This window comes from Nicotiana tabacum, chromosome 12 (assembly GCF_000715075.1).
Source record: "Nicotiana tabacum cultivar K326 chromosome 12, ASM71507v2, whole genome shotgun sequence".
NCBI classification, from domain to species: domain Eukaryota; kingdom Viridiplantae; phylum Streptophyta; class Magnoliopsida; order Solanales; family Solanaceae; genus Nicotiana; species Nicotiana tabacum.
In genome coordinates, this window is record NC_134091.1 from 37,767,617 (window position 1) to 37,785,058 (window position 17,442).

Below are 17,442 nucleotides of genomic sequence, written 5' to 3' on the forward strand. Positions count from 1 at the left end.
GGAATTATTTGTTTGCAAAATATGGAAGTGATCAACTAAGTAATCACCCGAATTGTATATTTTGCTAGTGTTGATTATGGAAGACGATGAATAGTAACTTTGTGGCAATGGACAATTGATGATGTAGTATCATTAATGAATCTGAATGGGTATTAAAACATAAGAATGAAGTTGAATGGTCTATCATGTAAAATTATTTGGTGATTTGAGTTGTTGGAGGCTTGTAGCCAACTTGTGAGCCATATGTGGATGTTGATCAATATCTTAGGTCATATTCTGATGTAATTAGGATATCTAATTGTAGATATCGACTTGTTGGTGATGTTGAGCATTTTAATCAACATTAGAATGATGGAGGAGGATTGAAAACTTGTGAATGTTAATAAAGCAAAAGCGAGGTAAGTTGATTAAAACTTACTCTTATTGAGGGACTTTCTCTAAAAGCATATTTCGAGTTAATACTTAAGTTGTTTGCAAATGTGTTTTTGTACTTGTGGGGACAAACAAGTACGGATGTCTCCATGTACTAGAATATTATGTTGCATATGTAGTGTCATGCCGTTTTATAAAATTTTATTTTAAATCTTGTTGGCAAAGTGACACTCAAGGTAAATGTTATAAGTTTTTATCAAAACTTACGTATTGACAAGAGTATACATATTTGAGTGCTAAAGATAAGTTTTCATGGAAAGTATTTCTTTTGGAAATTGACGACCAGAATAGCACTTGTGGTATCTTTTAAAGATTAATGTTAAATTACTAAAGGCTTTAGCATATAAAAGGTTATTTATTTAAATTTTGTTCAAAAGATTTAGATTTTCTATAAATGCTATGATTTGATAAAAATAGATCATTTGAGGCTACTATACTATGAAGCTATTTTGAAGTATCAAATGTTTTGGGAGTTACTTGTGTCCACTGAGATTGACTTCGGATATATCGTGTTCGTTGTCATGAAACTACACGTGCCGGTGTAGGCTTAGATGGCCACTTTGTGGTATACACTACAGCAGAGGGCTCTCCCTCGAGAGAGTACTATTTTGTGCTATTATTAGCATGGCTGAGTCGATTCGTACGACACTACGATGAGACGACCTGAGCAAGTAGGGTATATGATACTTGCCGCTAGGTACATAACCTAGTTGACCTTCTTGTGTCGGTGATGGTATAGTACTCCCAGCGAAAGGTAAGGATGATTTTCTTATGTTAGGCCTAAGAAGCTGAAAGTGATTTCGATGACTTAAAGCAAATGGAATGATTTTGTACGATTTTATCCAAAATCTTGGATTGATGTAAATGTTTTAAAAGTTTATATTGTGCATTATATTTCACTTGGTTGTTATTTAAAATAACAAGGGTCATGAATTGATAAAATTTCTTATTGTTTTATATCAAATATTGGTGCATTATTTTTATAAAGTTTGTCCCAAGAACTTGAGTTAGAGAGAGTCTATGATACTTATTGAGTACCGATGTGGTGTACTCAGCCCTTAGGGCCCTGCTTACTTTACATATTTCAGGATGATGTATGATATGTGGCATGTGGTCATGCCAGGATGACTCTCTTTCCGAGATATTATGAAGTACCAATTTTATTTTGTGGTAGCTATCATGTTCTTCCTTATTTTATTTTGTTGGAACTACTCCAACCGTTGGTTCTAATCTTTGGTATATAGGCTCCATAGATAGTTGTGAAAGGTTGTAGTAACGGGGTTGTAAATGACATACATAAAAGTATATTTATTTTATTTAGTATCATTGTTATTATCATGAAATACTTCATGTGTGATTTTGAATTGGAAAATATTTTATCATTTAACTTGAAAATGTATATGATTTTCAAGTAGCTTCCGCAGTTAAATTGGTTTTCATGCAAAAGATTTGGGTGCATCACATGGTTTGGTTCGCTCGGATCGGGTAGTGTGTCGGGTGTCGGTCACGTAATTTTTGGGTCGTGACAGTTTACTTATGTTGAGTACTTGCATTGTATTCTTCTCGAGTGAGTCTAGTGAATGTGTTTTAGGTAATTGAATTGTAATCAAGTGTCATAAACAATCAGTGACTTGGAGTGAGTATTTTACTTTACAAGTTAGAGTAACTTGTGAATCAAATAGGAGTAGTAGGAGTACTGGAGAGTATTTAATTACAGTCCTGTAATTGATACAATTTTGGCTCAGTGTTTTAATAGAGTTGGAGTTAAAAATCTTACGTGGTAGGTCGTGATTTTTGCACCTTTTGAGTCGGGTGATTTTCCACGTAAAAATCGTTATGTTTATTTTATTGCTTGTTTACTTTACGATTAAGGAACATGATAAAAAATCAATTTTTTTAGTAATTCATGCGGGCTCAAAGTAACAATATCCATGTGGCTTCGCTACTGATAGTCAACATAACTTCAAAGGGAATTCTTGACTTTTCTACTCAAGTGGTACATATTTATATCTTGAAGTCTTCATCTTTGAACAAGTCAATCAGAAATTCGTACTAAAGAATGACTATTCTTTATAGAGCAAATTTGACAATATAAATTCAGTATGCAACTTGAGATCAAAATCCTATTTTCTTAATTTTTTCTTGGCCAGCCAGCAAGTTCAAAAATCAACAAGAAAATGGATTTAAGTTTTACACGCTTTTAATTAGTACGCCAATCAATCTTTCGATTAGTTCCAATTCCAAATTAGTTTGGATCAACGATACGAGTGCTCTATACACTACACATTATTCGGGCTACAAGTTGTACATACTTGTAGTTATTTAAGAAATTACATTACAATATTAATGTACCATAATATGTTGTACTAATAGATCGCAAATGTTCGTTAAACATTATCTTTAATTTTTTCTTCTTTTTTTCTTTTTCTTTTTTAATAACTTTTTTCTCTAACTGTAGCTCATGTGAAAGGAATATAGGTTAGAGAAGCTATAAAGGCTAGGTTGGGGATTAACAAGTAGTACTACTACCATTATAACCAAGTTAGAAAATTGAAAGCAAATAATAATGATTGTAATTAATGCATTCCAACAACTTTCGTGTCTTACGGATAAACCATGTGAGATTGAGTAATTGAGATTGATATTATTCCACCAAGTTGCTTCATAACTCTTCAACAAACTTTTACTCCTACTTACTAAATTCAAACAACCAATAAATGAATGGAGGCGAGACATTTAATGCACTAATTTCCCTCCTGAGCTATATGAGTGTGACATTAGAGAAAAAGTAAACACGGGAAAAGGACTAAATAGTCGACCACTAGGAAATGATAATCCGATAAAAATTATTAGAGCATGATATAATCATTAAATTCTTAGTATAAAACTTGTAATGCGTATTTGATTCTTGTGATAATACTATTGTTATTTTCTACGTGTTGCTCACATTCTAAAGTAACATCCAGTTGATGAACTGGACCCATATAATTCAATGAGCCGTCCGTATGTATTAATATCACACAAATCGTGAGTTTTACCTTATTTTGACTTTTGGTTTTATTACTATTTTCTTTTCCTTACTAACTTTACCATCCAATTGTAGTCATCAATGTATTTACGTAATTCTTATCGTTCTCTCTTCCGCATTCAACTTTTCTTTTTATTTTGTTGGATATGAATTGTAATTTAGTGACTATAATTCAATCTGTAAGGTTCCAAATAATAGCTTCTCTTAACGTACTATTCAAAGAAGATTCCCACTCAAAAAAAATATCAACAACAACATACTCAATGTGATCTTATAAGTGAAGTTTGTGGAGGATGGATGTATGCAGACCTAATCCCTACCTTATGTAAGGTACAAAGGTTATAGAGCCTCGGCTCCAAAAAAATATATTCAAAATAGGTTTGAAAAATACAAGAGCAAAAAAACTAAGATGAAAATACTAAAGGAAAAAAATAATGACAGAATAGTAATGATACAAAAAGCAAAAAAAAAATACAATTACATAATAAGATAATAATAAAATAACTTTCTATTTACATTATTACGTGATTAATAAGTTGTATCCTAAATTAGCAAAGTAGTTAGGCAGGTGGTTTTATTGCTTGAACAACGATAGCTATCTACTCCTCAATGTCTACATACTTGTCCAGCTGGTTGAGGCTCGGAAAAATAACGCTTTTCTATTTTCGGCTGTGTTTGGTCACGGGATTTGGAAAGATTCAAGTCGGAGCTTTTCAGAATACAAACTGACTAAATATTTGTTGGCAATATATTATTGGTAGTAAGTTAAACTCAAAGTTGATGATATTTAGACTAGAACTATGATATTGAAATAACTAGATTATATATTTTTTTAAAATCATCTAGACTTTTTAGATAAATTTGATTGAAGGAATTATTTCAATGCAAGTTGCGAGTGCCTTAGAAAGGGGAGAAGTAAAGAAGAAAAGAATGTTCAAACTAAAATTGATTATTGTTTGAGGATTGGATTGGACTCAAGCTGCCACGAAATGACGTTCAGGGTTGGCATGCCTCGAATTAGGAAAAATATTAATTACATTAAGAGGGAACGACGAAGGAGATGCTACCGTATTATAGAGTTTGAACCCTCAACCTCACAAAATGTGATTCAATTGATATTTTAATTTGAAATCTCACGTATAAAGAAAAAAAATGAAGGGAAAAAAGTACTATGTATAGTTCAACGGCCTAATATAAGCTAAAAAAGATTTCTCGTAATCCTTATCCTACTATCCGGGCAAAAACTTACCTACCTTTCAACTTGGGCTATAGCCTCCGGGTAAATTTACTACAAAAGTTTTTAAGTTTTGTCATGTTTATCACTTAACCACTTGGAACTCTAACAATGTAAGTGCAATCTGCAGTTTAACAGTGGTTTAATCTTAGGTCGTCCCAATTTCAGATTTGGTTAATTGGAAGATTTTTTTGCTAAAAATAAATACCTTAACAGAATTAATATACTGCTAAAAGAGGGTTACAACTAGAAATATTGACACTAATGAAAGAGTACAAACGACAAAGCATCAAATCCACTGGCCTGGCCAAGACAAAAACACCGGCTGACCAGTTAGGATTAAACCTAAAAGATCGACTCAAAATGGACCCCATTATTACAATAGGATACCCTACTAAATCCAACTAAGGACTAGCCCTGCAATTGCCAAAAACTCCATTGCAGTAGCTGCCCCCTTTCCTAATGCGAACTAAAATACATCATTAACAACTATAAACAAAACAATATTACATAAGACTCTTAGACCTGAACTGAAATGCTTTAGTTATTTTTGTTTTATAAAGAGGCCCAATCAATCTCATGAGATGGATACTTCTGTAACATTAAATTATCCGAACACATGTCCCACGTTGACTCTTCCTCAGTAAACTCCGGAAATGTCAGGTCAGTTACGGGCGATGATCCACCCGACCCGGAACCCGAACCGTCACTCTCGGATCCACCTTCGGCCACCTTGCTCTCTTCTTCCTCCATTTTCACCACCGCCGCCGCTGAAGACCCTTTGGACGTCCTCTTCTTCTTAGAATCAATGCTCTTCCCCTGGGCCAAGCTCTCACAAATCTCCTTTAACTTAGCATCAACAGAGGAATGCAATGGATTGTACTCTCCGAATTCGCCGCCGATAAGGGAGCCGTTGTGGCGGAGATGGGGGAAGTTGAGCCTAGCAAAGTCGCCACGTAGCATATACGCCGCCTTGTCGTAGGCCAACGCAGCTTCTTCAGCAGTGTCAAAGGTGCCAAGCCAAAGCCGGGTTCGGTTCTTGGGCAATCGGATCTCAGCTACCCACTTTCCCCAGTGGCGTTGTCTAACGCCTCTGTAGAGCTTAGTGGGCTTTGGTGGAGAGCCGGATTGCTTCATTTGAACGGGCTTTGGGCCCAACAAGTTCATGGTAGAAGCATGGTGGTGGGACCCATTGTGGAATATCATCTGTTGTTGTTGTTGGGTTTGGAAGTTGATTTGGGCTTGGATTTGTTGGATCTGAGCTGGGGTTAATTGATTCAACCCGATTGAGCCTGGATGCTCCATTCCATAACCCGAAAACCCAGTTGAAATGATTTGGGCTTCGTTCGTTGTGGAAGTGGAACAAGATTCTGAGCCCATAGGTTGAGGTGGTGTTTGGTAAAAAGAAGAAGTGTAAGGATATGAAATGGTAGGAGTAGGAAATGAAGGAAAAGAGTGGAAATCAGAAGAAAGGAAAGGAGAGGAAAAAGTAGAAGAAGGAGAAATAGGAGGGGGGAAATTATTAGAAGGAGAAGAAGAAGCACTTTTCATAAAAGGTTCAAGTGCTTCCATTAGTTCACCACCAGAAGTAATAGGTTCTGATGTTGAGTGAACATCTACAGGTGTACTATTCCAAAAATCCATTGCTGCTGCCATTACCTAAAATACCTGTTCACAAAAAAAGTTAAAAAAAGTAACCTGTTTCTTGTCAAATAAAAGAAAACAGGTGAGTGATTTTGATTACAAATATATAAACAGAAAAATGGATATCAAAGAGGTCTTCAAATAACAACCTCTTTTTTCTCCTGTGATTAAAAGGAAAAAAAATTCAACCTTTGAGGGACAACTAATAAGCCCTCTAAGCTGATTTTGAAAGAAAGAAAAAAAGGTCTGAAACTATACTGAGTTAATTATTACTAGATCTCGATTCTGAAAACACCTGGCTTATAAGAAAATATTTCGTCTAATTAAAAGCTTGCATTTTCTCCATTTCTTTGTTCAAAAAACATCAAAAACACAAACTCAAAAGTCAGAAAACCTTCTTGAAAATACACAGATGGTTTACAGAAAGGGATCAAAGAAGCGGGATGATACAGAAAGGGGGGAGAAAGAAGATGAAAAAACTCTTAGAAAAATCGAATTTTTTAAGAAAATGTTGATTTTTTTTTAAGTGTGCGGTGTGTGCAGGTGTGAGAAAAATATGAATGAGTATATCTCTCTCTCGCCTCACTCTTTTGTTTTGTGGCCTTTATCTTCTCAACTGCCCCTTTTATACTACTTTGGCGCATTGTTTTACCCTTTTAACCCTCCTCGTTAATAGTGTTTTCTCTATTGTAATCACACTTTTCTTATTCTCTAATTTCCACTGTTCTCTATCTAACAAGTCTATCTTTTACGTTACATTTTTCAGAAGCTGGAACCAGTTATTGATTGCCACGTAGCTTTTTCCACCGGCAACTTGCGCGTCCTATCACTCACATCTGTCAGTTACATTCAGCTTCCGCTCTTCTTCAATTTCATTGTGCGTTTGTTGACTGGCAGTGTTCACACCTGAACTTTTTCAATTTTGGTTTCTTTTTTCTTCTTTAGATGATGAAATGGAAAGAAAAGGACTTACAGGAGAATCTATGGCGTGAGTTTGAAAACTCTTTTTTGAGTTTTTAAAATATTGAAAAGCTGAATTTTGAAATCCTCAAATTCATTTTTGTCTTTTTTGCAAAAACCTGTTCCAATAAACACTGTAGTAATAAATATTCGAAAAAATGAGTTTGTAAATTAGACATAAATTTGATTAAAACATAAATAAAAAATTTGAATATGAAATGAAAAATAGCGTTTTGAAAGTCGAAATTTGTTTGGATGTATTTTATTCGAAAAGAAGTTTGAAATTTTATGAGTAGAAAATTTTAAGAACTTGAAAAAGTTAGTCTAAACACCTTTTTGAAATTTAAAAAATTTATTTTCAAAAGCTGGTCACTTTTTTATAACCAAACATATTTCTAATTAAAAAAAAATGAAAAAAAACTTATGGCCAAACAGATAGATCTATCACTAATATTCCATTCGAGTCTCGAACTCTACCTTTTCCATCGTCGTTAACGGGGCGGATGCAGCGTGATATTTACGGGTTCAATTAAACTCATAACTTTTGATGCTGAATAAATATTTATGTGTAAAAGGTCATTAAAATTATAAAAATAATAGACATGAACTAATAACTTTAAAAATATAATGGGTCTAATATTAAAAAATTTATAGTTGAACTCATAGAGTTTAAATCCTGAATCCACCTGATCGTTAATCTATTTTCCTTATGTTTGTTTTATTGTGACGTAGTATATGGTTTATCAAAAAAAAATGACGTAGTATACGATCTTTTACTTCCGCTGTCCTCTTCCTATTAACTTTAGCATAAACTATACTTCGTTATAATAACAACATCAAATGTTCCTATTTAGTGGGTTGTTCTCCTATGATATATATGAAAAATATACACATTACGACATTTTTATTCGTAAATTTATAATTATCACTAGATTTGCTACTATTTTATGTTCCGAGCCCAATTTATGGATTTTGTAATTTATTTATGCAGAAATAGCTTTGTGATGGAGTGGTGCTTATAGCCTGTTTGGCCAAGCTCCAAAGAGCTAAATTTTGGAGCTAAAAGTGTTTTTTTTTTTTCCCTTCTTAAAAGCACTTTTTTTTTTTCCCTTCTTAAAAGCACTTTTTTTTTCTAAGTATATTCATGGGATTTCCCCTTTTTTTCCTGTTTGAAGCAATGATATAACGAAAGGAAAATAAGTTTAACATTATTGGAATATTGCTGAGATTGTGTCAAGTGATTACAATTGGGGGAAAAAAAAATTATAAATGGCTTGATTTACGACAGTTTCAAAAGTAATAGTAGAAATTTAGCTACTTTTTATGTAAAGATAAAATATGAATAAAACCTCCTTAAAAATAAAAAAAAATTCAGCATAATATGCTGGAGTTCGAATTTTTTACATATGAGATTCCAACATAATATGCTAGAATTTCATGTTGGAGTTCCAACATAATATGCTGGAAGTTTATAGGCATGAGCTTCAAAATCCAGCATATTATCATGGAACTTTCCGTTTTTCAGCTAGGGTGTTTTTGTTCAAATTTTTCTTTGCATAAAATAGTGGCTATTTTTTCATGACTTTGCAAACGCTTACTATCTTTTTATTATCAACGTGAAAACCGGCTAGCGCATACTATTTTCAATATTTAATTTAGCCAAGCTAGCCTAAGACAACCTTGTATATTCAAGGAAAATGCGAGTACATTTTGAAAAACACATTTAGACAACAATATAAATGGAGTCGTGGCCTCGAATATATAAGTGAAGATTATTTATTTGGAAAAAGTCAGAACTTCTTAAATTTTATAGACAGATACAATGTTTCGACATGAATGTATGAGACTAAAATAAGCGAAATTCAAATCATTTTGTAATAGTTTAATATTAGAATCATGGGGTAGTCACGTGATAACGTTGTGGGGAGTTGGGTATACAAAAGAAAACCGATAAATCGTATCAAATCGATAATTCGAGTCAAACTGGAAAAAGAAAACCTTATCATAATTGGTTTGGTTTGATTTTAACTAAAAAAAGTCAAACCGAAACCAAATCAACCCGATAGTACATTTATATAATTTTTAAAAATATTTTATACATATAAATATTTATTGTAATGTAATTTATAAATATTTCTTAAACTTTTTCACTGTTTTATCTTTTAACGTATTATTTCAAGTTTAGACTTAACATTCTTGAATGATAAATAAATTTTAAAGCCCATAAATATAGTAACTCAAACAAAGTTCAAATCAATACTAATGCTAACAAAAGAAATTCAATTTAATACTAGGAATGATGATAGTGTTGGATAATTATTTTAGTTTTACATTGATTTATAATGAAAATGCATAACTTAGTTTGTCTTTTTCTTTAGTGCTTAGTTATAAAGAAATATTTGGAGCACAAGTTACATATTTTATGCTATGAAGACTTTACCGGAAAAAAATTCGAGAAAATCCGAGATTGAAAAACCCAACTTTGTTGGTTTGGTTTGGTTTATAAATTTAAAAAGTCGACACTATTGGTTTGGTTTGATAATTGAAAAATCTGAACCAACCTGACCTATGTGCACCCAGCGGGGAGTAGTTGAGGGAGTTGGAAAAAATAGAAACTGTCCAACTATAACTTCATATTCATATATGTTCCTATTTTAATTTTTTCTGTCTTTCCTCATCGGCTTTTATTTTTAGCATTGACTTTATTTTTTTAGTGACATGATTAGGGTAGTAAATTATGATATCCTTGACTCACAAAGATTATAAAAGAATTAGCAAAATAAGGTCTAATGGAGGCTCCTAATGAAAGATCAACCGCAAGATGTGATATTTTAATTTAGTGAAATGATTAGAGATAATATTCATAACTACATAAGTGATTTAACAATAATTTTAATGAGTTGGACATTGCTGGAAGTTGTTAATCAATAATTTTCAGTATTGTGGTAATGTGATGAAGACATCACGTCTAGGAATACTCTAGATTAATAATGACATTTCTGCTGCATTTTCCAATTTATGCTTTTATTAATATTTTGCTTATAGGAATTAGGTAAATTGATTGTCATCATTTGTGGTTATCTTAGCTTCGATGGCTGACTATTATTTAAAACAATAAGCTTACTTTGAATCATTTCAATTCATTTTATTCTAGTGATGTAACTGTTTCTTTTATGCTGGTTCGACTTGAGAGAGTTCAACTTTAATATTTCAAATTTTTATCTTATTTTAATATTTTGACTTTTTTGTAGTGAGAAACTTTCTGGCTTACTCAAATTCTAATAGGGAGTCTGAATGTTAAAGCAACGAGTTACGAGTGGACTTATTTACAATTGATGTTTAGGTTCTGCTGCTTTGCGATGTTCAAATTGCAATGTCATTAGAAGCATAAACCCAATCTTCAACATTGTTAACCTTAAAATGGATATGAAAATGCGCAAGCTATTATCACTTTTTTTTTGGTAATTAAGAAATTTTATTTACCAGTAATATTTACATATTGTTATGTTCAAGCCTCTAATCTGAAAAAAGCCCCAGATTCAGCTCTTCAACCAACCTTCCTTATTACTAACTGCTATACTACTATTTAACTATCTAATTGAACAGTAGGATAGTAGTTAAGTTCTATCAATCTTCTCTATAATCTCAGTTTAGAAGCTCCTCGACCATGCATATCTTGTGTTATTAGTCTACTAAGTACTGTTGTTGATCGTTGCTTTGCTTAAAAGATTATGTCATTCCTTTCTTGCTAGATATAGTACAAGCAACGTGCAAGTGTTAGCCTGTATATTTCAGCTTTTGCGCTCCTTCCCTTGTAGTGTCTGTCAGCCCATGCTATCTCATTTGCCCATGGCATCACCTGTCTATGTATCCCTTGCCACTGTAACATTGCTTTTCACACTCGTGATGAATAAGAACAATTAAAGAAGAGATGATCAATGGATTCTTCTTCTGTACTGCAGAGTGAGCAAGTTGTATCTTCCAAATAGTCACATCCCCTCAATCTGTCCTTAGTTAATAGTCGTCTATGAACAGCCAAATATAGTGTGAAAATCCACTTAGGCAACCCAGCATTATTGCACACCAGTTTCCTCCATGACACTTTAGCAAAGTCTCCTCTAAGCTAAATATACATGGCCTTGATGGAGAACTTTTTCATTCCCACTACATCTTCTTCTGTATATCCAGCTTCCTCTTCTTAGCTTTCAGTATCCTTTGCATAATCCAAGAGGCTTGCTTTGGTTCAGCACTCCATAATGAGTTATGCTTCTTGTAGTAAATGTGAATCCATTGTACCCACATCTTATCCTTTTTCTTGCATAAGTTCCATAGGAGTTTGCAAACAGCTGCCTTATTCCATGCTTCTATATCAAGTAAGTTTAAACCACCAGCTACTTTAGGTTGGCACAGTTTGTCCCAGGCTAGTAGCGCTTTCTATGATATCTCCACCCCTCCAGTCCATAGGAATCTTCGATACACGCTTTCAATAAGTTGGATCAGCTTCTTTGGCAGCAGAAAAAAAAACTGGGACCAGAATACTTGGATAGAAAAGAGTACATTTTTAATGAGTTGTATTCTCCCTGCATCTGATAGGAATCTTGAAGTCCAAGATTGGATTCTCCCTAACATTTTCTCAATGAGATGTTGGCATTGAACTAGTGATAATCGTTTGGTACTTAGTGGTACTCCCAAGTATCTAACTGGTAGTGTCCATTTTGAAAAGCCTAGGACTTGCAGTATCTCTTGTTGCATGTCAGCATTTACTCCACCAAAGAAAATAGAACTTTTGTCAGCATTAACAACTAATCCTAAAGCCTTTGACAAATCCTGGAAGCACTTATACAACAACTGCACAGATATGGTATCTCATCTACAAAAAAGTAGTAGATCATCAGCAAAGCTTAGCTGAACTATGTTCATTTTGGCACACTTAGGATGGAGATAAGGAGACAGGGGGTCTCCCTATCTCAAGCCTTTCTTTGCCTGAAATGGTGTTGTAGGCTGCCCATTAATGATGATGGAATATGAGACTGTTGTCACACACCTCATAATCCATTTCACAAACTTCCATGGGAGCTGCAAACTTGTCAACACCTGCTCCAGGTATCCTCATTCAACAGAGTCATAAGCCTTCTTCATGTCTACTTTCATCATGCATCTAGGGGATACCCCTTTCCTGCCATACCCTTTTACTAGTTCATGGGTGAGAATTATGTTATCATTTATCAGCCTACCAGGCACAAAAGCTGACTGATTCCTATCCACCAGTTCATCCATCACTCATTGCAGTCTATTTGTTGGCACTTTAGATATAATCTTGTATAGTAATGTACAACATGATATTGGCCTATATTCAATAATTTTGGAGGGGTTGCTCACCTTGGGCATAAGAGTAACTGTTGTACAGTTTATAGGCTAGTACATATTTGAGCTTGAGAAGAACTCCATCACAGCATTTGTAACTGCATCACCTATTACAGGCCAAGCTCTCTTAAAAAATAATACATTAAAGCCATCACAATCAGGAGCTTTATTGTCACTAATGCCTGTTAGAGCATGGTAAATTTCCTCTTTAGATACCTCTGCCACCGGATGTAATTATTGCACTCTATTCACCAATGGGTCATCCCTCATTACTATTGGATTAATAACATGCATCCTACAGCTGGGGATCCTAATAACTGCTGATAAAACCATGTCACTTCATCCTTAATTCCTTGCTTTGTTTGTTATATATCTCCATTTCCCTTTATTAATCTCCTAGTCTTGTTTTGAGTGTATCTGCTCTTCATGTTTACAAAGAAGTGTCACGACCCAAACCGATGAGTCGCGATGGGCACCCGATACCTTACTCAACCGAATACTAACATAATGTATCTTTCGTATCATACTACCATAGGTAATTGAGCCGGAGAGGTTGTCGTGAGATAAGTAGAATAAAACATAAGAAAATACTCAATATAGGGTGACCCAACTTGATATACCGACTTATACATATTACGTATTGGCCTATAAGGCCATACCAGTATCCGTATACATGACATCTGTCTATAAGCCTCTAAGAGTACATAAATATCATAAAGGTCGGGACAGAGCCCCGCCATACCAAACAATACATATTCAAATCATACTGACCAAATAGGTAACTCCGGAGCAAGTGGAGTGCACAAACACCTTCTGCTGAGCTGATAGCTTACTAGGAGAACTCTCAACCTATCTATCGGGACCCGCAGGCATGAAACGTAGCGTCCCCGAGGCAAAAGGGACGTCAGTACAAATAAAGTATCGAGTATGTAAGGCATGACAGTAGTATATAAAAGACATGAAAGAAACATGGAGTAAAGAACTCAACCTGAAATTCTGAATAGCTCTGTGAATCATGAAAATTTATAATGTCATGCATGTGCGTATAAATGTCATACCATGCATAGGTATATGCGTTCATAACATCATCAAGCCTCTGAGGGCATCCCATCATATCATCTCAGCCACTGTGGGCAAAATCATCAACGTATACTAGCTGATCAGGTGGTGGTGCGTATATAACGCCTTAACCTTTTCCCATATCCCATATACATATAATATACGCGTATATAACGCCTTCTGGTCATGGGTCAATGTACATGTATAAATGCATGAAATGCATTAGAAATACGTTAATAAGATTTCTCGAATATCATAAAATTAATATGCCTTTCGGACAAACTTTATCAAATATGTTTTTTTTAGATCCATGAACAGAGGATATAATAATAATTCACATGGGGAATCAAGAATATAGACACCCCTAGTATTTCTATGAATAGAGTCATCTATGAAAGTTGCGTATTTTGCTCGTTTCGTTTGTATAATTTGGATCATGCCAAAAGGAAAGAAGGGATAGCCTTATCATACCTCAAGTCGTCAATGCAACTCAACAACAAGCTTATGACAACTAGCGCGCCAACCCTATAAAAAATAAATAAGTGTACAATTTAGATGGTTGTAGTATATTACGTATCTCAGACGATAACTCGATTCTAAAATAAAACGGGCAGCATTTCTCCTGATTTTACTGCTCTCTCAAGCCTACTCTAGGCGAGATACAAACATAATACAATCAACAACTCAAAACCAACCTAATTACAATTCGGGACCTTCAATACAATAAACCCCCCAAATATACCATAATACACCTAATCAACAAGTTATCAATTAGCCTGTAACTACAACGACGAGTGACTAACCTACTACCCTACCACACGTGGTATTTTTTCACGCCTCTTTTATCCTTCCAAACTCCATAAATCAACAGCACAATAGACAACCCAAAAGCAACACAAAACAGCCCGCAAAACAGTCTACTATAAGTCAAATAACTCGAACTCACGACTTTCGATCACTGTCTCGTGAGGTCTAACTATTAGAAAACGAATTTGTCAATATTTCTTGATATTTTAAAGCTTAAATACAGAAATTAAAATTTTTTATTAACTATTAAATACATTCCAAAACTCAAACTACAAAGAAAAAGAGAGGCGATATAGCGATACTTATGTCGTAGGGATCGTTTTAATGTTATCACTTCTTGATTTCGTGTCCGAGATGATAGTCTTGTTTGAAGCTTTATTAGAGAGCTCAAACACCGTTTTTATGGTGTGTTCTAGTCAGATTCTATGTAAAAATAAAGAGAGAGAGAGAGAGAGAGAGAGAGAGAGAGAGAGAGAGAGAGAGAGACGAGTTAACAAAATATATATCAACTTTTGAAAAGTCCAAAGGAGCTAGCTTGGCACCCTCTGATTTGCCCATCTTCCGATGCTTATATCTTTTTATCCTGATATCGTATGAATGAACGATTAAGTGCGTTGGAAACTATATTCCAAGACCTTCAATTTGGTATATAATATGTCCCAAAAAGACCTCATATAGAATATGAAATTTATTTCTCAAAAAGCTCTATTACAATGCAAATCCTTAGTCGGTGTTTCCACAACTTTAATCCGATTTTTCTCAAACTTCATATTTTCTATCCAAATATCTTATATAGCCATATTATGACTTTAAAATTATTTAAATCATGATTAACAAGTCTCATATTCATTACGTCACCTTGGGATGCACAGGGTGTAATATTTTTACGATGTATTAGCATCTCTAAGCTTCAACCACTTTACTCTTGATTTATGTTTCATAATACTTTCCTCTACCCCTAACCATTTCTTCAATTGTATCTTAATGTCTTTCTCTGCTGCTATCATAGCCTCTGATTGCCCAGGGTCCTGCATTTACTCTTGTATATCACATAGTTGTTGCTTGCACTGTTTTATTCGATTGTCAACTGCATTATACTCAGTACTATTTAGAGTCTTCATAACCTGCTTCACTCTTTTTAATTTCTACCATGTATCCTTCATAGTATTCTGCTCAGTTGACCTCTCCCATGCTTCACTTACTAATGTCATAAAGTCTTCATGATATGCTAAGTAGTTTAGAAATTTGAATGGTTTAGGAGCGTGATCTTCATCCTCTTCCAGTGTTATGCTCAGTGGGGAATGATCAAAGCAAGATGGATCCATGACCCATACTTTTAGATGTGGCATAGTCAGTATCCACTCAGCATTAACCAAAGCTCTATCAATTTTGCTATAAGTGTGCCCATTAGTCCATGTAAAGCTTCTCCCACTAGTCTTCATTTCTGTCAGTCCAATGTCCTCAATGAACTCATTGAAGTCTCTAATCTCCATTTCTTGTACAGGGTTACCAATTGGTCTATTTTCTCCTGATCTGATGGCATTATAGTCACCCATTAGCAACCATGGACCTTGTTGCATGGACTGTAGACTCGTCAGATCACTCCATAGACTTCTTCTATCCTCCAAAGTGTGCAGCTCATAGACAACTGTAAATGTAAATCTCATACTCAGCCTCCTCATGTGTACTGAAGCATGTATAAACTGAGATGATCTTCCCAACTCCATACAGTCTACCTCATTTGTATCCCACAGTAGCCAGATTCTACCTCTACTACTATATTCATAGTTAGCTAGCCATGCCCATTCAGGATCTTCCTTATTATTTGCATGGCCTCCTGCTATTTTATTTTGTGCTCTAATAATGCAATCATATGAACTTTATTACTTCTAATGAACAACTTGACCTCTTTTTGTCTAGGGGTTTTGTTCAGTCCCCTTATAATCCAAGTGACCAACTTCATACAGGTATAAAGAGGGATTGTGCAGGCCCATATTTCCCAGTATTGCCTCTATGTGCACTTGTTCCTTCCTCCATTTTTCTTGGTATTGTTAACTTTAGTCTGGACTCTGTGAGGAGGTTAAAACCATTGATCACATTAACTGTATCAAGTGTTTGTCTCTCTCTGCTTCTAGCTGCTGATTTTCCTATAACTGTCTGCCATGATTTTCCTACTAGTACTAGCATTTTTTTCAACACTAGGAGGTGTCATTTTTTGCTACCATTTAACAACTATAGTTGCTTCTTGTACTTGAAGCACGGGTTTAGGCTGCCATTCCTGCTTCTGCTTCTGATTCTTAGGCTTAGGTTTTTGTCCTAACTAGTCTTCTGCTATGCATTTGTGACCTACTCGCATACATTTGTGACAGAATTCAGGACCCAATCATACACTATCTCCTACATGAACTCCCTTCCATTTGGATCTGTCACCTTAATGGATCTAGGTAGCTCTTTCGTAACATCCATCTCAACCAACACTCTAGCATATGAAATCTGATCTAGTTGAGTAGTGCAAGCATCAGCATATAGGAGAATTTCCAAATCACTACTAATCCTACTCAGTGATTTATTTCCCCAGTAATTCAGAGGCAAATTAGGGTACTTACCCACACTAGAATGGTCTATAAAACTTCTTTGTTAAAATCAAAATCAGCAGACCATACTTTCACAATAATAGGCTTATTGTTCAACATGTGAGGTCCTGAGTACAACACTTCATCCCTATCTTCATTGGAGTTGAATCTTACCACGAAGTATCCATCATTGTGAAAGTACACCTTAGGCTTTGTTGCAAAGTTCCAAGCTGAAGCAATATATCATTTCATGGCTCCTATAGTTGGAGTTCCTCCAACAACATACAAAATTAGCGCTTGTTTCCACTTCTGAGTTTCCTCCTCGACTTCTTCCTTATAGA

At 34.7% G+C, this 17,442-nt stretch overlaps 2 protein-coding genes across 2 annotated transcripts; both read right to left on the minus strand.

The window, feature by feature from the left end:
* Window positions 1-5,005: 5,005 nt before the first annotated feature.
* On the minus strand, window positions 5,006-7,063 carry LOC107824862 (ethylene-responsive transcription factor RAP2-4). The gene has a single exon (XM_016651668.2). The coding sequence runs from the start codon at window positions 6,348-6,350 to the stop codon at window positions 5,250-5,252; it is 1,101 nt and encodes a 366-aa protein (XP_016507154.2). The 5' UTR covers window positions 6,351-7,063; the 3' UTR covers window positions 5,006-5,249.
* A 4,399-nt stretch (window positions 7,064-11,462) lies between these two features.
* On the minus strand, window positions 11,463-12,411 carry LOC142167100 (uncharacterized). Its single transcript, XM_075227256.1, has 3 exons — window positions 12,343-12,411; window positions 11,838-12,146; window positions 11,463-11,732 (listed from the first exon to the last, which is right to left on the minus strand). The coding sequence occupies exons 1-3, from the start codon at window positions 12,409-12,411 to the stop codon at window positions 11,463-11,465; spliced, it is 648 nt and encodes a 215-aa protein (XP_075083357.1).
* Window positions 12,412-17,442: the final 5,031 nt, after the last annotated feature.

What these genes read in the sequence shown, in the direction of transcription:
- LOC142167100 (XM_075227256.1), bottom strand. Translation starts at nt 12,411, where the DNA reads ATGAGGATACCTGGAGCAGGTGTTGACAAGTTTGCAGCTCCCATGGAA. An exon ending in TTTGTGAAATGGATTATGAG is followed by an intron (nt 12,147 to 12,342) that starts GTGTGTGACAAC and finishes ATATCTGTGCAG; the next exon opens with TTGTTGTATAAGTGCTTCCA. An exon ending in ATGTACTCTTTTCTATCCAA is followed by an intron (nt 11,733 to 11,837) that starts GTATTCTGGTCC and finishes GAGATATCATAG; the next exon opens with AAAGCGCTACTAGCCTGGGA.
- LOC107824862 (XM_016651668.2), bottom strand. Translation starts at nt 6,350, where the DNA reads ATGGCAGCAGCAATGGATTTTTGGAATAGTACACCTGTAGATGTTCAC.